Source organism: Tachyglossus aculeatus, chromosome X1 (assembly GCF_015852505.1).
Source record: "Tachyglossus aculeatus isolate mTacAcu1 chromosome X1, mTacAcu1.pri, whole genome shotgun sequence".
In the NCBI taxonomy this organism is placed as follows: domain Eukaryota; kingdom Metazoa; phylum Chordata; class Mammalia; order Monotremata; family Tachyglossidae; genus Tachyglossus; species Tachyglossus aculeatus.
The window spans coordinates 119,885,156-119,908,267 of NC_052101.1; the positions used below are offsets into that span (position 1 = coordinate 119,885,156).

The window sequence follows — 23,112 nt, forward strand, 5'->3', positions numbered from 1 at the left end:
GAATACGCTCGCGCCGTCCACCGCCCCCCTCCCCCGCCCTCAAAGAGGGGAGCGGGTTGGGGACGAAAGCGCGAGAGTCGCTTTAGGCGGCGGGTGCCGTTAGGGACCACACATCATATAGAAGGCCATAAAACGGGTGAGGAATTGCTTGGCCACGCGCATAAAATATTTGGCGTTAAATTGTGGTATTCATTTTGTAAGGGGAATTAGCTCATTTCCACAAAAGTTAACAGCAGAGAGAAGCAGTGTGGCTTAGGGGAAAGAGCCCGGGCTGGGGAGTCAGAGGCTGTGGGTCCTAATCCCGCTCTACCACTGATCAACTGTGTGACTTTGGGCAAGTCACTTGACTTCTGTGGGCCTCAGTGACCTCATCTGGAAAATGGGGTTTAAGACTGTAAACCCCACGTGAGACAACCTGATTACCTTCTATCTACCCCAGCGCTTAGAACAGTGCTTGGCACATAGTAAGCGCTTAACAAATACCATCATCATCATCATTATTATTACTAATGCATCAGGAGTTTAGCACTTATAAACAGTCATAATCCTAATTCATCAACTCTCCAATTGTTGCCTGTTCCTCTTCATTCATTCATTCAATCGTATTTATTGAGCTCTTATTGTGTGCAGGGCACAAATCGGCAACATATAAAGACGGCAACAAAACAAGTAGACAGGTGTCAATACTATCAGAATAAATAGAATTATAGTAATATACACATCATTAATAAAATAGAGAAATATGTAGAAATATATACAAGTGCTGTGGGGGAGGGGAAGGGGGAGGGCAGATGGAGGGAGAGGGAGCGATGGGGAGGGAAGATAAAGGGTGGGCTCAGTCTGGGAAGGTCTCCTGGGGGAGGTGAGCTCTGCATCAAGCGGAACCTCCTGACCCTCAGCTTTAAGGCATTCATTCATTCAACCGTATTTATTAAGCGTATAATTAAGTGTATTTATTAAGTTTAGAACGGTGCTTGGCACGTAGTAAGCGCTTACCATATCATCGTTATTGTTAAGTGTTTACTGTGTGCAGAGCACTGTACTAAGTGCTTGGGAAAGTACAATACAATAATAAACACTGATGTTCCCTGCCCATGATGAGCTCACAATCTAGAGGGGAGGAAACAGACATTAATACAAATAAATAAAATGACAGATATATACATAAGTGCAGCTCTTTTCCCTCTACAAACCATCACTCTTACCATCTTCAAGCCCTCCTAAAAAATCACATCTCCAGGAGGCCTTCCCTGATTAATCTCTCACCTCCCCCCAACTACCATTTTACCACTTGCCTTCAACTATGCACTTCAAAATTCACGCCACCCACCCCCAGAGAACTTGTGTGCATTTCTTTAAACCCCATTGCTTCCACTACCTGTAACTTATTTTAGCATCTGTCTTACCCACTAGGTTCTAAGGTCCTTGAGGGCAAGGATCTTGTTTACTAACTCTGTTGTACTCTCGAAGAGCTTAATATAAAGCTCTGTCCAGAAGAAGTGTTCAGTAAATACTGCTGATTGAATTCAGGAATCCAACCTGGAGCTACATGCAGCTGTTAATGTTTGGCTCTTACCAGGGATAGTAGAGAGCTGGATAAGAATCAATCAATATTTATTGAGGGCCCACTGAGTGCACAGCACTATATTAAGCACTCGAGAGAGTAAAATTGAATCAGACCTGAACCCTGCCCTCAAACGAGTTTAGAATGAAGTAGGAGACAGGCACGGAAATTCCTTACAGGAAGGCAGAAAAAGAAAAAGTGTATGTGGATAATAATGATGGTATTTGTTGATCTAAATTAGGGCTTACATAATGAGGTGTGTAAGGTATATATAACTTCATGAAGTTACGAGTGTTTAAGTGGTTAGCTGGTGCAGAAGTATGGGAGAGATAGTGGGAGGATATAAAGAAGATTTGAAATGAAATGGGGAAGGCTTCCTGGAGGAGATGTGAGCCCGTTGTTGGGTAGAGATTGCCTCTGTTGCCGAATTGTACTTTCCAAGTGCTTAGTGCAGTGCTCTGCACACAGTAAGCGCTCAATAAATAAGATTGAATGAATGATTTCAGAAGAGCTTTGAAAGTGGAGAGGGCTGTGTTCTGACAAATTTGAAGATGGAGGGAGCTCCAGACATGGAGGAGGATGTACTAGTAGTAGTAATAGTAGCATTTATTGATCACCCACTTGATCTAGTGCACTGTGCTGGGCATTTGGGAAGAACCAAATAAGTAAGCGTCACATACGTTGCTCGTGACTAAGGTGTCAACTGCTAGGAGAGATGAGAATGAAGTACAGTGAAAAGGTTGCTTGGCACAGGGGCGGGGGACACCTTCTGTATTTCTGGCCTGGGATGTCTATCTAGCAGTTTCGGTATCCCACCCGCGCTTCCAAGTTCTGCTCTGCTGGCTCAGACAGTCACGAGATGGTGTTTGACCTTGAGATGGTGGGTGCTCTGGATCAGCTTGGGACACCCTCTAGAATGCTTCCCTGATTAATCTGCAATCTTCCCTCTCTAAATTTCCCAACTGCCACTTCAGTACTTCTCCACCACTTGAGCACTTAAGCCTCTATTTAAGAGTCTATTTCCCCTGCTCCTTTGTAACCTCCTCGAGGACAGGGATCAGGTATACTGATTTCTATTCCCTTCAAACAAGCCCACCCCTATCCCGGAAAAAAACCCAAAACAAACCCAAAACCCTTCTCTGGATCTCACGGTAGCCTCACACTACCAGCTATCATCCCATCTCCCTCTTCTTATTTCTGTCCAAACTCTTCCAACAAGTTGCATGCACTGGCTGCTTTCATTCTCATTCATTCATTCATTCAATCGTATTTATTGAGCATTTACTGTATGTAGAACACTGTACTAAGTGCTTGGGAGAGTACAATAGAACAATATAACAGAAACATTCCCTGTCCACAAAGAACTTACAGTCTGGCGGGGGGGGGGGGGGGCAGACATTAATGTAAATAAGTAAATTACAGATATGTGCATAATCAATCAATCGTATTTATTGAGCGCTTACTGTGTGCAGAGCACTGTACTAAGCGCTTAGGAAGTACAAGTTGGCAACATATAGAGACGGTCCCTACCCAACAGTGGGCTCACAGTCTAGAAGGGGGAGACAGAGAACAAAACAAAACATATTAACAAAATAAAATAAGTAGAATAAAAATGTACAAGTAAAATAAATAAATAAATAGAGTAATAAATACGTACAAACATATATACATATATACAGGTGCTGTGGGGAAGGGAAGGAGGTAAGGCGGCGGGGTGGGGAGGAGGGGGAGAGGAAGCAGGGGGCTAAGTCTGGGAAGGCCTCCTGGAGGAGGTGAGCTCTCAGTAGGGCCTTGAAGGGAGGAAGAGAGCTAGCTTGGCAGATGTGGGGAGGGAGGGCATTCCAAGCCAGGGGGATGACGTGGACCGGGGGTCGACGGTGGGACAGGCGAGAACGAGGCACGGTGAGGAGATTAGTGGCAGAGGAGCGGAGGGTGCGGGCTGGGCTGGAGAAGGAGAGAAGGGAGGTGAGGTAGGAGGGGGTGAGGTGATGGAGAGCCTTGAAGCCAAGGGTGAGGAGTTTCTGCCTGATGCGTAGGTTGATTGGTAGCCACTGGAGATTTTTGAGGAGGGGAGTAACATGCCCAGAGCGTTTCTGGACAAAGACAATCTGGGCAGCGGCACGAAGTATGGATTGAAGTGGGGAGAGACACGAGGATGGGAGATCAGAGAGGAGGCTGATGCAGTAATCCAGACGGGATAGGATGAGAGCTTGAATGAGCAAGGTTGCGGTTTGGATAGAGAGGGGGAGGAGGAGCCTGCAAAAGAGACTGAGAATGAATGACCAGAGAGATGAGGAGAACCAGGAGACGACGGAGTCTGTGAAGCCAAGGTTGGATAGCGTGTTGAGGAGAAGGGGGTAGTCCACAGTGTCGAAGGCAGCTGAGAGGTCGAGGAGGATTAGAACAGATTATGAGCCTTTGGATTTGGCAAGCAGGAGGTCATTGGTGACCTTTGAGAGGGCAGTTTCCATGGAATGTAGGGGACGGAAGCCAGACTGGAGGGGGTCGAGGGGAGAGTTGGTGTTGAGGAATTCAAGGCAGCACGTGTAGACGACTCGTTCAAGGAGTTTGGAAAGGAATGGTAGGAGGGAGATGGGGAGATAACTAGAAGGTGAGGTGGGGTCAAGAGAGGGTTTTTTTAGGATGGGAGAGACATGGGCATGTTTGAAGGCAGAGGGGAAGGAACCAGTAAGTGCTGTGGGACTGGGAGTAGGGGGGATGAATCAAGGGAGCAAGTCAGGGCCATGCAGAAGGGAGTGGGAGGAGAAGAAGAAAGGAGTGTTCAATGGTCAGAGGAGTCTGTGTGGGAAACCCAAAGGCTTTGGAGCAAGTGGGGGGGGGGGGGGAATCACCTCCCAAGAAAAACACCCTAGATTTGAGTAAATTCAGTGCAGGCAGAGAATATCACTGTTCATTATTGTACTTTCCCAAGCGCTTAGTACAGTGCTCTGCACACAGTAAGTGCTTAATAAGTACGATTGAATGAATGAATGTACTTCAACAAAGCAGCGCTTATAATGTCATCACCTTATGCTGCATGTCCAGCGTAATGGATGAAATATCACATGCATCTCAGTGGCCGATATTCCAGCTTTACACCTTCCCCAGAGAAGAGAGCAAAGGAGCAGAGCTGACTTGCTACTGCTTCCTCCACAGCTCACCAGCCCTGTTGTAGCAAAACACCTCAGCACTTGGCTTGAAGAAGCCACCTCCACCTTTCTCTGAATCCTCCACTGGTGCTAATGCTCAGTGGAAAGAGCACAGGTTTGGGAGTCAGGTCATGGGTTCTAATCTCCACTCTGTCACTTATCAGCTGTGTGACTTTGGGCAAGTCACTTCACTTCAAGAAGCAGCGTGGTTTAGTGGAAAGAGCACGGGCTTTGGAGTCAGAGGTCATGGGTTCGAATCCCGTCTCCGCCACATGTCTGCTGTGTGACCTTGGGCAAGTCACTTAACTTCTTGGAGCCTCAGTTACCTCATCTGTAAAATGGGGATGATGACTGTGAGCCCCACGCAGGACAACCTGATCACCTTGTATCCCCTCAGTGCTTAGAACAGTGCTTTGCACATAGTAAGTGCTTAACAAATGCCATTATTATTATTATTATTATTATTCACTTCTCCGTGCCTCAGTAACCTCATCTGTAAAATGGGTATTAAGGCTGTGAGCCCCACGCAGGACAACCTGATCACCATGTATCCCCCCAGTGCTTAGAACAGTGCTTTGCACATAGTAAGCGCTTAACAAATGCCATTATTATTATTATTAACTTCTCCGTGCCTCAGTAACCTCATCTGTAAAATGGGTATTAAGGCTGTGAGCCCCATGTGGGACAACCTGATTACTTTGTATCTCCCCCAGTGCTTAGAACAGTGCTTTGCACATAGTAAGTGCTTAACAAATACCATAATTATTAATGCTAAAGAGCTAAAGGTGGTGAAAAAAAACTAACCAGAAACTGCAGCTGTCTTACTGTACTCTTCCAAGCACTTACTCTGCACAGACTAAGAGTTCAGAAACTGCCATGGACTAATTCATCCCAGAAGTGGGAGTGACATCCCTACAGGACAAGAAAACTCCCGAACTCTGGCCTCAGATTGGGTCAGGGGGATTGGCCTTGCAGATCTCCACCACAAAAGTCAACTCCCAGCCTCCATTCTGCCCAGGAAGTTGTTAGTTGATGACCCCATGGAAGGAACTGAGACAATTGGGGTAAAGCTTGGCCTCCAATGATTAAGAACCAATCTCCCCTGGCATTTCCTCTTTCCCTTTTCATTCATTCAATCATATTTATTGAGTGCTTACTGCATGCAAAGCACTGTACTAAGTGCTTAGAACTTTCCCTCCAGGACATGTCCACTTTAGAATGTTTTCAACCTTCTGCTTGCCTTGCTGGGAGTCTGAGGCTATTGAAAATCTGCATTCTGTAGTGTCACAATGGTCCTGGGGAGTTTCTGTTCAGGTTCCCTCAAATTCCTCAGTGTTGTATGAAAGGAGGAGGTGAGTCACAAAGGCAGAGGGGAAAGAGGGTGGCCTCAGAGTACGAGAGTCCCTGAGAGAGCAGAGGTGACCCCAGAAATGCAAAAAGTATGTGGCAGCCCAGGCACTAAAGGCAAGTGGGAGAGCCAGAGAGGCAAGGACAAACTTTTGCTGTGGATCTGACCCCCCTGCTAGTTCTCAGCTCTGCGATGATCTAAAGGTATGGCTACGACATTCCTGAAGTACCGCTACTTAATAGCACTATTTTATTAGCCTCTGGAGTATCAATGATGTGAGACCATCACAGCCCTTATAAAAGGAAATTGTAAAAAAAAAAACTTCAAACCCTAGCAATTATTATTCTCCTTGGACTGTATTTCAATTTACCAGGAGCTATGGCGTGTCATGAAACCTTATTCGCCATTTCACATGGTGCTTATGGAGTTATGTTCTCTGTGGCCATGGAATTTCTAGACTTCTAGACTGTGAGCCTGCTGTTGGGTAGGGACCGTCTCTATATGTTGCCAACTTGTACTTCCCAAGCGCTTAGTACAGTGCTCTGCACACAGTAAGCACTCAATAAATATGATTGAATGAATGAATGAATTTCATGGCCTAGGTATAATCATTGGAATTACGTTCTGAACCATTTGCCTGCTACGTCAATCTTCATTTCTCTGTACATCCAACTATCACTTGGTTCATTCACTCATATTTACTAAGTGCTTACTGTATGCAGAGCACTGTACTAAGTGCTTGGGAAAGTACAACAATAAACAGTGACTTTCTCTGCCCTCAACGAACTCACAGCCTGGAGGCGGGGAGACAGACCAATACAAATAAATAAAATGACATATATACATAAGTGCTGTGGGTCTGGGAGATGGGGGAAGGGCAAAGGGAGCAAGTCAGGGCTGCACAGAAGGGGAGTGGGAGATGAGGAAATGTGGGGCTTAGTCTGGGAAGGCCTCTTATAATAATGGTATTTGTTAAGTGCTTACTATGTGCAAAGCACTGTTCTAAGCACTGGGGGGGATACAAGGTCATCAGGTTGTCCTACGTGGGGCTCACAGTCCTAATCCCCATTTTACAGATGAGGGAACTGAGACACAGAGAAGTGAAGTGACTTGCCCGAGGTCACACAGCTGACAAGTGGCAGAGCCAGGATTAGAACCCATGACCTCTGGCTCTCAAGCCCGGGCTCCTTACACTGAGCCACACTGCTTCTCTGCTTGGAGGAGATGGGCCTTCAATAAGGCTTTGAGGGAAGGGGGAGTAATTGTCTGTCGGATTTGAGGAGGGAGGGCATTCCAGGCCAGAGGCAGGACATGGACCAGGGGTCTGCAGTGAGATAGGCGAGATCGAGGCACAGTGAGAAGGTTAGCACCAGAGGAGCGAAGTGTTCAGGCTGGGTTTTAGAAGGAGAGAAATGAGGTGAAGTAGGAGGGGGCAAGGTGTTGGAGTGCTATAAAGCCAATGGTGAGGAGTTTTTGTTTGATACGGAGGTGGTTAGGCAACCACTGCAGATTTTTGAGGAGTGGGGTGACATGTCCGGAAAGTTTTTGTAGAGAGATGATCCGGGCAGCAGAGTGAAATATGGACTGGAGCGGGGAGAGACAGGAGGTCAGGAGTTCAGCAAGGAGGCTGATGCAGTAATCTATGTGGGATAGGATAAGTGACTGTATTAATGTGGTAGCAGTTTGGATGGAGGGGAAGGGTGGATTGCGATGTTGGGAAGGCAGGACCAACAGGATTTGGTGATGGATTGAATATGTGGGTTGAATAAGAGAGAGTATCACTTGGGTGTAAAGCACATTCTAAAGGTATTGCTACCGTCTTCCCCCAAAACACTACAAGCCCCAGAAATTCTTGGGACAGGTAAGTAATAATAATGATGATAATACTTGTGGTATTCATTAAGCACTTAGTATATGCTAAGCACTGGGGTAGAACAATATAAGCAGATCAGTCACATTCCCCATCCCACATGGGGCTCACGGTGTCAGGGGGAGGGGGAACAGATATTTAACCCCCATTTTACAGATGTGGAAACTGAGGCCCAGAGAAGTTAAGTGTCTTGCCCAAAGTCACACAGAAGGCAAGTGGAAGAGTGGGGATTAGGAATTTACAAGAGCACAGGCCTGGGAGTCAGAAAGCCATGGGTTCTAATCCGGGCTCTGCCACTTGTCTGCTGTGTGACTTCGGGCAAGTCACTTAATTTCTCTGTGCCTCAATTGCCTCATATGTAAAATGGAGATTGACTGTGAGTCCTATGTGAGACATGGACTGTGTCCAACCTAATTCGTTTGTATCTACCTGTTCTTAGTACCTTGCCTGGCACAGAGTAAATGCTTAACGAATACCATTAAAAAAAAAACAAAAAACAAAAAAACCCCAGAACAATAGAAAAGCACTTATCCACAAATCCAGCCTTCCAGTCTCTTCTTCCTCTTATCTGTAAATTTTCTCGTACCTACCCCAGAGCTTAGAACAGTGTTTGGCACAAAGTAAGCACTTAACAAATGCCATTATCATTATTATTAGTAGTAGTAGAAGTATTGCTACTTTGTGGCTGTCTCCTCTGCTCCTCGAAGGCAGGGATCTGGCCTACTATGGCTATTGTACTCTCCCAAGCGCTCAGTACAGTGCTCTGCATGCAGTAGGCATTCAAACACTCTCGATTGAAACTGATTGCCCAGAGAAGGGGTTCAATAAATGCTATTGTTGATGGAGTGAAAGGTTAGTCAATTGTCTGCCATGTAACTTCCTCTGAGCCTCAGTTTACCTCATCTGTACAGTGGGAATTGAGGCCGTGAGCCCCACATGATAGCAGCGTGCCTCAGTGGAAAGAGCACGGGCTTGGGAGTCAGAGGTCATGGGTTCTAATCCCGGCTCTGCCACTTATTGGCTGTGTGACCTTGGGCAAGTCACTTAACTTCTCTGTGCCTCAGTTACCTCATCTGTAAAATGGGGATGAAGACTGTGAGCCCCAAGTGGGACAACCTAATTACCTTATATCTACCCCAGTGCTTAGAACAGTGCTTGGCACATAGTAAGCACTTAACAAATACCAACATTATTATTATTATTATAGCGACTGTGTCCAGCTCAATTTGCTTGTATGCACCCCAGTGCTTAGTACAGTGCCTGGCACATAGTAAGTGCTTAATGAATGCCGTGATTATTATTATTATTAATTAGGACCATCCTTTTGAACCCGACCCTTGTCTCACAACTTTCCCTCCACCTCTCTGATTACAGAGTAGCATGGCCATGGAAACCCAGAGACTGATCCCAGCTCTCCTTCCTTGCATCGATTTCCTCAAGACCTCCCATGTCCGTCTTGGGGCTGAATCCCAGATGCCAAAAGGTGTAATGGGAAGAACTACTGTTCAGGAGCACTACCCTCCACGATGGGGCAATCACAAGCCCAAACCCATCCGGCCTCCTCGGTGCAAAGACATTTTCCATTGGGACCCCAAGTACACTGGGGAGATGACTACAGAAACGTACCGGGCCTACCCTCCCTGGCCACTGCAAAAGCCCGAAAAAGGACAGGTCATGAACCAGCAAGAGACGAGCTTCCAGATGCACGTAGACTCGAAAATCACCCATTTCACCTCCACCTCCACCATGAGAAACAGCTACCGGGTTCCCAGACACCAAGATTCTGAGGGCAAGAAAGCCACCGATCTGTTCGGCAAAGACAATATCCCCAGCGGGGACAGAGAAAAACTTGGAATCCCGCTCACTCAGAATCGTGTTGCCTACCAGCCTCATGTGACCAGTCCTGTGGCCCAAGCACCGGCTCAACATTTGGGTGAGGGGGTGGGGGCTTCCTTAAGCCAGGTGGAGCTCACGGAGCTCCAGTGTTTGCCATCTGGATTTAGATAGGCAGGGTCGGGTGGGTGGGTGGGTGACGGTCCGGAGAGGTTGAGAAGCCAGGGCTGCTCTCGAAGAAGTGAACCTTGGTCCTTCTTAGGACAAAAGGTTGACCGTAGCTCACTTCAATTTCCTCTCCTTGCTTAGCCTGGCAAGCATTTCCCCTGCATCTCATTGTGTGTGTGGTGGGGCGGTGATAATGGTTCCCATTTTCCCATCACAACTGCCTTCCTGACCTCCAGCCCCTATCCACACCCCCTCCCCATTTTCTTCCCCCCCTTCCACACCCATCCTTCTCATCCTGAAAAATATCTCCATGTTTTTGGCTTTCTGGATCTTGGGCCCCAGGGATTTGGAAAGAGCACAGAGATGAGGCCTACTCAGCCACCCGTACTTAATAGGAGATAAGGAAGCCCTGTGGCCAGCATTGAGCAGGAGACCAAATATTTTGAGGGGAGTGAGGGGGAAATGGGGTGGGGAGGCAGGTGTGTGTGTGTGTGTGTGTGTGTGTGTGTGTTGGGGGGATGCGTGTATGCGGATTCACACATGTAGGTGTGTGTCCATGTTGCCTCTGCCTTTCCGTATATGCTCTCTCACTCTCTATTTATCCCGTCATGTTTGTTTTAGGAGGTGTCTCCCCTATTCGGGGAAATAATCGCCAATACTTTGAGAGCGTATACCAGAAAGAGTTTCCAGGTGGTTGGGTTCCCCCAGCAGTGTTACATGGAAAGGTAAAGCAGAGATCCCAACTGTCCTTGTTTGTCATTCCACTGCCAGTGAATCAGAGAGCTGACTTGCCTCAGCATTAATAATAACGATTAATACTAATAGTGGTATTTTTTAAGCACTTAGTAATAATAATAATAATGATGATGGCATTTATTAAGCGCTTACTATGTGCAAAGCACTGTTCTAAGTGCTGGGGAGGTTACAGGGTGATCAGGTTGTCCCATGTGGGGCTCACAGTCTTAATCCCCATTTTACAGATGAGGTAACTGAGGCCCAGAGAAGTTAAGTGACTTGCCCAAAGTCATACAGTTGACAGTTGGCGGAGTTGGGATTTGAACCCATGACCTCTGACTCCAAAGCCCGTGCTCTTTCCACTGAGCCACGCTGCTTCTCTAATATGTGCCAGGCACTGTACTAAGCGCTAGGGTAGATACCAGACAATTGGATTGGATACAGTCCCTGTCCCACATTGGGCTCACAATCTCAATCCCCATTTTTTTACAGACGAGGGAAATGAGGCACAGAGAAGTGAAGTGATTTGCCCAAAATCACACAGCAGACAGGTGGTGGAGCCAGGATTAGAATCCAGGTCCTTCTGACTCCCGGGCCCAGGCTCTATCCACTAGGCCATGCTGCTTGTCCTGACTTCTGCTATGGTTCTGCCCCCTTACTGTTTGGGTGGTTCTCATCAATCATTGTCAATGGTATTTATTGAGCACTTACTGTGTGCAGAGCACTGTACTACGCTCTTGGGAGAGTACAATGCAACAGAGTTGGTAGACATGTTCCCTGCCCACAATGAACTTACTGTTTAGAGGGAGAGACAGGCACTAATATAAATTAATAAATTTACAAATAATTACATTCATTCATTCATTCAATTGTATTTCAATAAATGCCTTTAATTTTACCCCTCCTTTCCATCAGTCTGCCCCACTGCCATCCTTCCACCCTTTCCTTCCTGTCAGTCTTCTCCTCCCTCCACTCCTTCCTACCTCCAACCCTCAGCGGGCTGAGAGTCAATTGTATTTATTGAGCGCTTACTGTGTGCAGAGCACTGTACTAAACACTTGGGAGAATACAACACAACAATAAACAGACCCATTCCCTGCCCATAGGGAGCTAACTGTCTAGAGGGAATGATATGGTAGGCCTGGAACCCAGAGGCCAGGAGGCACCAGGAAATGTTTCAGAAGAGGCCACATGGGAGAGGGAATTCCCTTGATTCCCTTCAAGGCCCCACTGAGAGCTCACCTCCTCCAGGAGGCCTTCCCAGACTGAGCCCCCTCCTTCCTCTTCCCCTCCTCCCCCTCTCCATCACCCCACCTTACCTCCTTCCCTTCCCCACAACACCTGTATATATGTGTATATGTTTGTACATATTTATTACTCTATTGATTTATTTTACTTGTACATATTTATTCTATTTATTTTATTCTGTTAATATGTTTTGTTTTGTTCTCTGTCTCCCCCTTCTAGACTGTGAGCCCACTGTTGGGTAGGGACCGTCTCTATATGTTGCCGACTTGTACTTCCCAAGCGCTTAGTACAGTGCTCTGCACACAGTAAGCGCTCAATAAATACGATTGAATGAATGAAGAGGGAATGTGTCTGTTTATTGTTGTAACATACTCTCCCAAGCGCTTAGTACAGTGCTCTGCACCCAATAAACTCTCAATAAATATGATTGAATGAATGAGAGGGGAAAGGGGGACCCACCCATTGCTGTTTTCCAGCCTGGTACCACTAGACGACACTGCCCTCTCCCATTCCCCGATTCCCTGGCCGAGCCACCTCCCTATATGCCACAGTCTAAGTGAGCCCCGTGTGGGTCAGCTCTTCCCTGGAGCTGTGGCAGGTGGTGAGGAGAGAAAGCAGCATGGTCTAGTAGATAGACCATGGGCCTGGGAGTAAGCAGGACCTGAGTTCTAATACCAGCTCTGCCGCTTGTCTGCTATGTGACCTTGGATAAATAATAATAAGTGTGGTGTTTGTTTAGCACTGACTATGTTCCAGGCACTGTACTAAGCGCTGGGGCAGATGCCAACAAATCAGGTTGGACACAGTCCCTGTCCCACGTGGGGCTCACAGTCTCAATCCCCATTTTACAGATGAGGTAAGTGAGGTCCAGAGAAGTGAAATGACTTGCCCAAGATCACAGAGCAGACAAGTGGTGGAGTCAGGATTAGAGCCCATGGCCTTTTGACTCCCAGGCCTGTGCTCTATCCATTGCGTCATGCTGCTTCACCTCACTTCTCTGTGCCTCAGTTCCCTCATCTGTAAAGTGGGGTTTAAGATTGTGAGCCCCATGTGGGACATGGACTGTATCCAACCTGATTATCTTCTATCTACCCCAGGGCTTAGTACAGTGCCAATAACATAGTAAGTTTTTAGCAAATGCCATTTTAAAAAATAGAGGGAATTGGGGTTGAGAGTGTCTGGCTGGAAGGGGACATGATGAAGATTTATGGAGCTACATCAACCCTTTCCCCTCCTGATTTGGAGAAATGGGAGCCTGGGAATCCCAGCTTAATTGCTGGGAAAGGGAAGGGAGGTTCTGAGAAGGGACAAGGAACCAAGAGTGCAGGAAGAGGCCTAGGAGGGGTTTGGGGTGGTGGTTGGGTGGTGGGGGCTAGGGAGAGAAGGGGCTAGAGGGAGATGGATTAGGCACCTGGCCAGGATGGGGAGAAAGAGAGAGACCATTCCAGTGTGGCTTTGTCTCTCTGCAGCCTCCCACCTCTGTGGTGTTCGGAGATCCCAGTGACAACTACAGCCTGAAAATGTCAGAACAGAAAACTGCTTTCAAAGAGCAAGCCCTGCCCCATGATCGGTATGGCTTGTACCTCCCTGCAAAGAAATCTGAACTGGAGTCCTCCAGACAGGGATTTTCCTTCTTTCCCCTAAGAGCCCCCTCCTTCCTATCCTAAACCCATGCTCAAGGCCACAACTGGGTCAGAACAATGGTCCAGCCAACCCAGTATTCTGTCCAGTAGTGGCAACGGGATACTTTATGATGCTGCTTCCTAGATACAGATCCTAATATTTCGAGATGGAGCAATGGGCATCCCCCATTTTCCCCTGCACAGCCTATTATGAACCACTTCCTGAATTTAGCCAAAGCCCTGGAACCTACTGGACTGATATTTTTGACCTGCACCACTTCCTGTGGTAACACATCCCTCAATGTGAAGAGATCAATAATCAGTGGTATTTCTGGAGTACTTACCCTGTGCAGAGCACTGTACTAAGCACTTGGGAAAGTACAATACAACAGAGTTGGTAGGCGCATTCCCTGCCCGCAATGAGCTTATAGTCTACAGAGGTGCCTACAGTCAACAAGAGGTGTTTCCTTTGGTTTGCTTTGAACCTGCTTCCCTCTAGTTTCAATATAGTTATGAGATTTGGTGAAAACAAATCTATTTTCTCTAATCACACCTCTATGAGTTTGTCAACAATCCTGCTAGATCGTAAAGACCAGTGCTTAAAACATAGTAAGCACTTAATAAATACCTTCATTATTATTATTATTACATGCCAGGCACCGTACTAAGTTCTGGGTGGCTATAAACAAATTGGGCTGGACACAGTCACTGTCCCCCATGGGGCTCACAGTCTCAAACCCCATTCTACAGATGAGGTAACTGAGGCACAGAGAAGTGAAGCGACTTGCCCAAGGTCACACAGCAGACTAGTGGCAGAGCCGGGATTGGTTCCTTGTTCTCTCTGGAGCTCGTCTACCATACTTCACGCAGCTCACTCAGCTCTATGAAGGTCTTTCTGAAGTTTATCCCCATCTTCCTGGGAAGCAGTGTGGCCTAATGGAAAGTGTGCGGACCCAGAGGACTGGGGTTCTAATCCCAGCTCTGCCATATGCCCATTGGGTGACCTTGGCCAAGTCACTTAGCTTCTCTCTGCCTCAATTTCCTCATTCGTAAAATGGAGATTCACTACCTGATTTCCCCCCTACTTTGACCGTGAGCCTCGTGTGAGACAGGGACGCTGTCTGACCTGGTCATCTCGCCCTGATCCCAGTGCTCAGTACAGTGTCTGGCACCTACTGAGTGCTTAGCAAATATCATTATTATCACTTCGATTTCACGAATCCACTCCAGAGCTTCTCTTGACCCTCGCAGGTACAACAAAGAACAGGCTGCAGCCCAGATCTTCCACGTGAACCTTCAGCCAGGTGACAGCCACCTCCGATTCCACACCACGATGGCCAGAGACTTCAACTACGCTGATCCAGGTAAGGGCGCTGCAGGAATTGGCCCTACAGCCCGTTCGTACTCTCACTGTGTCTCTGTCTCTCCCTCCCCCCACCCCACCCTTGTGTTCTTCTCCACAGGGATAGCTCCTGCCAGAGGTTAACAGTCTGGCTGGGGGATTTGTATCCTCAGGAGAGCCGGTGGCCATTGATACCAAAGACAAGGCCCACCCAGTTTCCTCCAGGAGAAAAAGAGAATCGGATTCGAGGGAATTCATCACCACCCACAACCACTTCTATGCTCCGGTCAGGCCCCTCAACTCCATTGGGCGGTGACCCCCATCCCGCTCTGGCCTGAGGCCAGGGTTCTGAAGACCTTGGAGAGAAATCCCCACTAGGCAGTGGTAGAAGCGGGTGGGAGAGGGACAGGATGAGCTGAGACAGAGTGGTCCTTTCTCCCAGCTCATCGCCCTCTGCAGAATCCCAGGCCCCTAATTCTTGGAGGAGGGGAGTCTGTTGCTAAGATTCAGCCCCTAACCTGCCTCCTCTCTTTCCCTTCCTTCCTCTGGGTGCCACCTCCACCCACTGCACTCTGGCCTGGGCCTGGGTTTTGACAGGACAATGCCAAGGGGTGAGGGTCCTTGCTGAGCCAGGATTAAAACCTTGGGGAAACCCCAGGACCCAGCAGCACCCCTGCAGCAGGAACTCATTTTTAAAGAAGAAGCAGTGTGGCCTAGTGGAAAGAGCACGGTCCTGGGCATCAGCGGACCTGGGTTCTAATTCCGGCTCTGCTGCTTGCCTGCTGTGTGACCTTAGGCAAGTCACTTCACTTCTCCGTGCCTCAGCTCCCTGCCTGCAAAATGAGGATTCAATACCTGTTTCTCCCTCCTACTTAGACTGTGAAAACCCCATGTGGGACCTGATTAGGTTGCATCAACCCCACTGCTTAGTACAGTCCTTGGTACATAGAAAATGCTTTAAAATACCACAATTATTATTATTTTTATATAATATTTGTTAAGCACTTACTCTGTGCCAGGTGCTATACTAAGCACTAGGGCAGATACAAGCTAATCAGGTTGGACATGGTCCACGGCCCACCTGGGGCTCACAGTCTTCATCACTATTTTCCAGATGGGGTAACTGAGGCACAGAGACGTGAAGTGACTTGCCCAAGGTCACAAAACAGACAAGTGGCAGAGCCGTTATCATTCTTCTTACTATTTTCCAACTAGTCTCTCCTATGCCCTGCCATCAGCAGCTCCTGATTAGGAGGAGTTGACCATAATGTCTCCATGCCAGTTGGCCCAAATCCTCCGGGAGAGCCAGGGATCACCCCGAGAACCATGGGAAGCCCCTGGGGGCCACTGTCTCCCGTCAATGCCGGTCTTGGTCCTGCCCAGGTGGATCGCCAGAACTATGCTCCCAAAGAAAGGCTGACATGGAATAAGACTCAAAGCCATGTAACCCTTGGGGATATGGAGCTAAAGCCCCAGCACTTCACCACCATGAACAAGACGGACTACCTGCCACCCAAGGTTTACCCGGAGAAGTTAGACAGCCAACTTCTCAAGGCCAGCAACATCAAGTTTGCCTGGGATGGTGAGCATCTCCCTCCCCACTCTACTCATGGAGTTGGCTCAGCTCTCCCTTCAGCGTGGTGTAGTGGCTAGAGAACGGGCCCGGGAGTCAGAAGGTCATGGGTTCTTATCCCGGCCCCACCGCTTGTCGGCTGTGTGGCCTTGGGAAAATCACTTCACTTCTCTGGGCCTCTGTTATCTCATCTGGAAAATGGGGATTAAGATTGTGAGCCCCACATGGGACAGGGACTGCATCCAACCTGACTTGCTTGTAATCAACCCAGCACTTAGTATAGTGCCTGCCACATAATAAGCGCTTAACAAATACCACTATTATTACTATTATTATTATTTGGGGGCAGAGAGCTAGCACCTGGGTGTCTGGATCCCATGACCACTGGCTACCAGCTGGACACCCAGGCAAGTGTACACCAGTATGAGAGAACCTGCCCACTGTCCCCAGTGTCCTCTGGCCCCACGGACTTGGGTGACTCAGGGCCTCCCCAGGGGTCTCCCTGTTCTCCAGTGCTCACGTTTTGCTCGTTGCACTTCTCTCTCAATGGGACTCAGATGACAAAAGACACCTGACCACGTATCGTCAAGTGATGCTGCCCCACGGCCCCGGGAAGACCCCACAACGCGAAGAGTTGCAAAAGAGGGTAACACTCTGCCCCCACTCCTCCCCCGCCATGCACCTGGAAGAAACGTCCTCTAGAAACCCAGGGGGTGCTGGATCACTGCTCTGTGTGGCCTGTATGTAGGGCCATGCTTTGTGTGTGAAGGTGTGAGTGAGCATGATGCATGCGTGTGTTCCTAGAATATGTGGGAGGAGAAATGCCACGGGCACCTAGGATGATGTCATGTCCACGGATCATCCTCACATTTGGTGTGGTGGGGGAGAAGAAGGAGAAAAAGGAAAGGAGGGAGAAGGGAGAAAAGAAAGGTGGACAAGAGGACAGGGAAGAGGAGAGGGAAGGTGAAACACCCAGTAAGAGAATGCCCGCAGGTTCTTGGTGGTTTTTGGGGTGGGAAGAATAATTAATAACTGTGGTATTTGTTCAGCGCTTGCTATGGGTCAAGCACTGTTTTAAGCCCTGGGGTAGAGACAAGGTAATCATGGGAATAATAATTATGGTACTTGTTAAGCACTTACTATGTGCGAGGCACAAGCAAATCGAGTTGGACACAGCCCCCGTCCCACATGGGGCTCACAGTCTCAATCCCCATTTTACAGATGAGGTAAATGAGGCCCAGAGAAGTAAAGTGACTTGCCCAACGTCACACAGCAGACAAGTGGAGGAGCTGGGATGGAAGGCGGGAGGAAGCACTCAGAGCCGCAGCTGCCATTTTGGGACACAAGGGCTAGGGTGGATGGAACCTGGGCTAGCAGTCCTTTCCCAGACAGAGCACTCTGCCCCGAGGAAGCGCTCAATAAATACGATCACTACAACCGCTACTATTGATAGCGTTGGGTGGGGGTGGGGCATGCTCAGGTGGGGGGAAGAAAGAAGAAGCTTCCCTCCCCAGGTGACCTTTTATGTCTCCCCAGATCTCCTACAGCCATCTGATCCTCCCGTGGCAAGATCGGCGTTTCTTCTCCACTGAGTACGACGATCAATTCACCTTCAAGTACACTGGCCCCCTGGTCCTGATCAAGGGCAACTTACAGATGAGCAGAGTGCCCCTGGGCAGTTTCCAAGACTATAGGTACTACAAGAAGTGGGGGTCACCAGCTAGAGCTGCACACTGAGGAGCCCTCTATGCACCAAACTACTCAGAATAAACTTCCCAACATGGAGAACATGTGATTGTCCAGTGTTAGGCTGGTTTACAGAACACAGGAATGGATGCCCAAGTCCTTGCGGGGAATCATTCCTCTGAATGGAAGTGTGGTTTCTGTCTCTGTCTGTCTCTCTCTCTTTCACAGGATAAGGTCCCTTCCCCAGTTCTTCATCAACAAGTCTATATCGAGCCTCCACGGGTTCATAATGAGGGTGGTATTTTTAAATATAGGCATGGTCCCTGCCTTTATGTTTAGCCTGATAAGGGAGGCAAGAAGGACAAGCATGCAATCAATAATAATAATTATGGTACTCATTAAGTGCTCACTATGGGGTAAGCACAGGGATAGATGAACTATAAACAGAACGGACACAATTTTTGTCCCACATGGGTCTCAGAGTCTAAGGAGGAGGAAGAACAGACGAGGAAACTGAGGGCCAGGGAAATTCAGTGACTTGCTCAACATCATGCAACAGGCAAACACTAGAATCAGAATTAGAATCCAGGACTTCTGACTCCTAAGCCTGTTTTCTTTCCACTAGGCCATACTGCTCACTACTTAGTAATTGTGAATGGAGTCACAGGAGGGGGTCATAGATTGTGCGGGTGGGTCAGTGAGGAGTAGCATTAATTAGCATTAATTAATTAGCAAGGAGAAGTGGAATGGCCTAGTGGATAGTGCACAGACCTGGGAATCAGAAGGTTGTGGGCTCTAATTCCGGCTCTGCCAGTTGTGTGACCTTGGACAAGTCACTTAACTTCTTTGGGCCTCATTTACCACATCTCTAAAATGGGGATTAAGACTGTAAGCCCCATGTGGAACAGGGACTCTGTTCAAACTGAGTGGTTTGTATCTACCCCGGTGCTTAGAACAGTGCTTGACACATAATAAGCACTTAACAAATAACATTATTATTATTATTAATTAGCAGGAAGGCTACCTAGAGGTGGTGGCCCTTGATTTAATAATAATAATAATAGTGGTATTTGTTAAGTGCTTACTATGTGCCAAGCACTGTTCTAAGCGCTGGGGGAGATACAAGGTTATCAGGTTGTCCCAGGTGGGGCTCACAGTCTTAATCCCCATTTTTCAGATGAGGTCACTGAGGCCCAGAGAAGTAAAGTGACTTGCCCAAAGTCACACAGCTGACAAGTGGCAGAGCCAGAATTAGAACCCATGACCTCTGACTCCCAAGCCCATGCTCTTTCCACCAAGCCACGCTGCTTCTGTAAGAGATGGAATGGTGGTGGTGGAAATAAACTTCCAAAGGGACAGAGAGCAGAAAACCCCCTGGGGGAAATCACTCCCCAAGAAGATCAATGGAGTGGGTACAGCGGAGAACGTGTATAGACAATCCCAGGACAATATGGAGATGCAGATAATCAATCAATTTGCCAATGGTATTTATTGAGCGCTGACTCTGGGTAGAGTACTTGGGAAAGTACAGTATAATAGAGTTGATAGACGGGATCCCTGCCCTCCAAGAGCTTGCAGTCTAACTGGGGAGCTCTTGTGGGCAGGGAATGTGTCTACCAATTCTGTTATATAGTATTCTCCCAAGTGCTTAGTACAGTGCTCTGCACACAGTAAGTGCTCAGTAAATTCCGTTGATTGGGGAGAGAGACATTAAAATAAATTACAGGTATTTTAAGGATAAAGTTTAAGGATATGTGTATAAGTGATGTACAGGTAGCACAAGGGTTGGCTAATTTTTTTTAATGGTATCTGTTAAGCACTTACTATGTGCCAGGCACTGTACTAAGCACTGGGGTAGATACAAGCTAATCAGCTTGGACACAGTCCATGTCCCACATGGGGCTCACATTCTTCATCCCCATTTTACAGATGAGGTAACTGAGGCATCATGCCCCTCAGGATGGCACCTGGAGAGTTTCCAGTACTCTTAACAGTCTCGGCTACGGGAGGGAGAGTCAAGCAGAAGCATATCCGTTCCATTCCTAGTTTGGGCAGTGGCTAGCGAGTAGAAGGCAATCTGCTACAAATCAAAACTCACCTGTGCTGGGCAGCAGCGGAATGTGAAAGAGTTGAGGGCAGAGACTCATTTACGGCACAGAAGGAGGCAATGGTAAACCACTTTCATATTTTTACCAAGAAAACTCTATGGATACACTACCAGAACAATTGCAGATGGAGGTGGGGCATTCTGGGAGAGCTGTGTCCGTGGAATCGCTATGGGTCAGAGATGACTTGCCACCATGAGACAAGACAACTGAGGAACAGAAGTGAAGAGACTTGCCTAAGGTCACACAGCCGATAAGTGGTGGAGCCAGGATTAGAACCCAGGTCCTTCTGACTCCTAGACCGGTGCTCTATCCACTAGGCCACACTGCTTCTCATAATTCCCAGGATTGGCTGTTTGCCCCAAAAGTGTGTGGCCTAGTGGATAGAGCACAGGCCTGGGAATCAGAAGAATCTGGCTTCTAATCCCAGCTCTGCCACTTGCCTGCTGTGTGACCTCGGGCAAGTCGCTTAAATTCTGTGTGCCTCAGTTACCTCATCTGGGGATGAAGACCGAGCCTCATGTGGGTCAGGGATTGTGCCAGGGGTTAGCTTGTATCTACCCCAGTGCTTAATACAGTGCCTGGCACATAGTAAGCACTTAACAAATACCACTAAAAAAAAAAAGTATGAGACTGCATGTGGGAATTCTGGTGAGTTGACTAGGGCAGGGCCTGCAAGGTTAGAGAGAGAGAGAATAAAGAGAGGGAGAGGAGAATGTGTGGCCACCATCTGGGTGGAAGCAGCAGGGACCTTGACCCTGGTAACATACTTCATGCTGCTGCCCGGATTGTCTTTGTCCGGAAACGCTCTGGGCATGTTACTCCCCTCCTCAGAAATCTCCAGTGGCTACCAATCAATCTGCGCATCAGGCAGAAACTCCTCACCCTGGGCTTCAAGGCTCTCCATCACCTCGCCCCCTCCTACCTCACCTCCCTTCTCTCCTTCTACAGCCCACCCCGCACCCTCCGCTCCTCTGCCGCTAATCTCCTCACCGTACCTCGTTCTCGCCTGTCCCGCCATCGACCCCCAGCCCACGTCATCCCCCCGGGCCTGGAAAGCCCTCCCTCTGCCCATCCGCCAAGCTAGCTCTCTTCCTCCCTTCAAGGCCCTACTGAGAGCTCACCTACTCCAGGAGGCCTTTCCAGACTGAGCCCCTTCCTTCCTCTCCCCCTCGTGCCCCTCTCCATCCTCCTCATCTTACCTCCTTCCCTTCCCCACAGCACCTGTATATATGTATATATGTTTGTACATATTTGTTACTCTATTTATTTATTTATTTATTTACTTTACTTGTACATATCTATTCTATTTATTTTATTTTGTTAGTATGTTTGGTTTTGTTCCCTGTCTCCCCCTCTTAGACTGTGAGCCCACTGTTGGGTAGGGACTGTCTCTATATGTTGCCAACTTGTACTTCCCAAGCACTTAGTAGAGTGCTCTGCACACAGTAAGCGCTCAATAAATACAATTGATGATGATGATGATGATAACATCTCCCACTCAACTGTGCCTGCTTCAGCGCTTCCAGTGGAATTTTGGCAAACTCCCATAGGCAGCCCCAAAATGGGTCCATTCAACAGCAGTGAAAATGGCCATTTTCTTCTCCTCCTCCTCCTTCCTGCTTCTTTATCACCATCACTGCTGTGTCTGGAGGGTTCCCTCCCTCCACCCCAGATCAAAGTGGGACTTAATGGGTTCTACCCCAGGCGTTTTGGGTAACAAGACAGAAATGGACCATCACAACCTTCCGGTCACTTTTTGAGGTCTGACACCAGTGTCCCTGGGGCTCCATGCTTGTGCACCCCAAGAATGCCCCCGTAGTTTGTTGCCAATAACTTGCGGCTCTTAGATTTGGAACCCCCTGCAGTATCAGGGGTTCAGCTAGCCAGACTTGTACCCAAAGAGTTGGCTACTTAGGTCTGGAGGAATGTCAAATGCCCCACTGGCACCTGCCATAGGGAGTCTCCAAATTTGCAGGTCAGTCCATCAGTCAATCATACATATTGAGTGCTTACTGTGCACAGAGCACTGTATAAAGAAAGCACTTAAGGTCGCCCCCCAGCACACAGAGATCGCTCAAGCCCACTCTTTGGTTATAAATAGATAACTGGTATTTACCTTGTTAATGATTTCAACAGCCCCTGTGTCATTCCTTGGAAGGAGCACAGGCTTGGGAGTCAGAGGATGTGGGTTCTAATTCCTGCTCTGCCACTTTACTGCTGTGTGACTTGGGCAAGCTGCTTAACTTCTCTGTGTCTCAGTTACCTCATCTGTAACATGGGGATTAAGACTGTGAGCCCCTCGTGGGACAACCTGATTGCCATGCATCTACCCCAGCGCTTAGAATAGTGCTCAGCACATAGTAAGCTCTTAATAAATACCATAATTATTATTCCTAGGTACTGCAAAGTATTGGTCTAGGGCAGTATGGTCTAGTGCCCCAGCCGGAACGTGACTGGCAGGGACAAGAGAGTGAAAGTGGTCCTGTGCAAACCACTAGCACTGTAATCAATTCCTTCACACAGGTTCTCAGTCCCAAAGTCTGTCATCAGATCAAGGGGTCATCGATCGTTTATGATGGGAGACTCCATCCTTGCAACTAACAGAAGGGTAAACTAGATCCCATATAACCACTTATCCCTGATCTTCCACCAAGAGCACGGGCTGTGGAGTCAGAGGTCATGGGTTCAAATCCCAGCTCCGCCACTTGTCAGCTGTGTGACTTCTGAGCGCCTCACACCCCACCTCACCTCCCTCTCCTCTCTACCCAATCTTGATGATCAGATTGCTGCTGTCAACTCTACCCTTTCTACTCAGCTAGACTCACTCACTCCCCATTCCCTTCGCCGCTCTCGTACCACTAACCCA

General features: G+C 48.1%; 1 protein-coding gene across 4 annotated transcripts; it reads left to right on the plus strand.

Annotated features, from left to right (window-relative positions):
• Positions 1-97: 97 nt before the first annotated feature.
• Positions 98-18,232, plus strand: TEX45 (testis expressed 45). Of its 4 annotated transcripts, none has more exons than XM_038740223.1 (9): positions 98-136; positions 9,306-9,864; positions 10,554-10,657; positions 13,385-13,485; positions 14,789-14,901; positions 15,053-15,165; positions 16,263-16,461; positions 17,010-17,098; positions 17,989-18,232. In XM_038740223.1, exons 2-9 carry the CDS (start codon positions 9,312-9,314, stop codon positions 18,187-18,189), a joined length of 1,473 nt encoding a protein of 490 aa, XP_038596151.1. In that variant the 5' UTR covers positions 98-136; positions 9,306-9,311; the 3' UTR covers positions 18,190-18,232. The 4 variants fall into 4 exon arrangements, with proteins under 4 accessions (XP_038596151.1, XP_038596152.1, XP_038596149.1 ...); XM_038740221.1 differs by lacking the exon at positions 98-136 and adding an exon at positions 6,098-6,152; XM_038740222.1 differs by lacking the exon at positions 98-136 and adding an exon at positions 6,186-6,264.
• Positions 18,233-23,112: the final 4,880 nt, after the last annotated feature.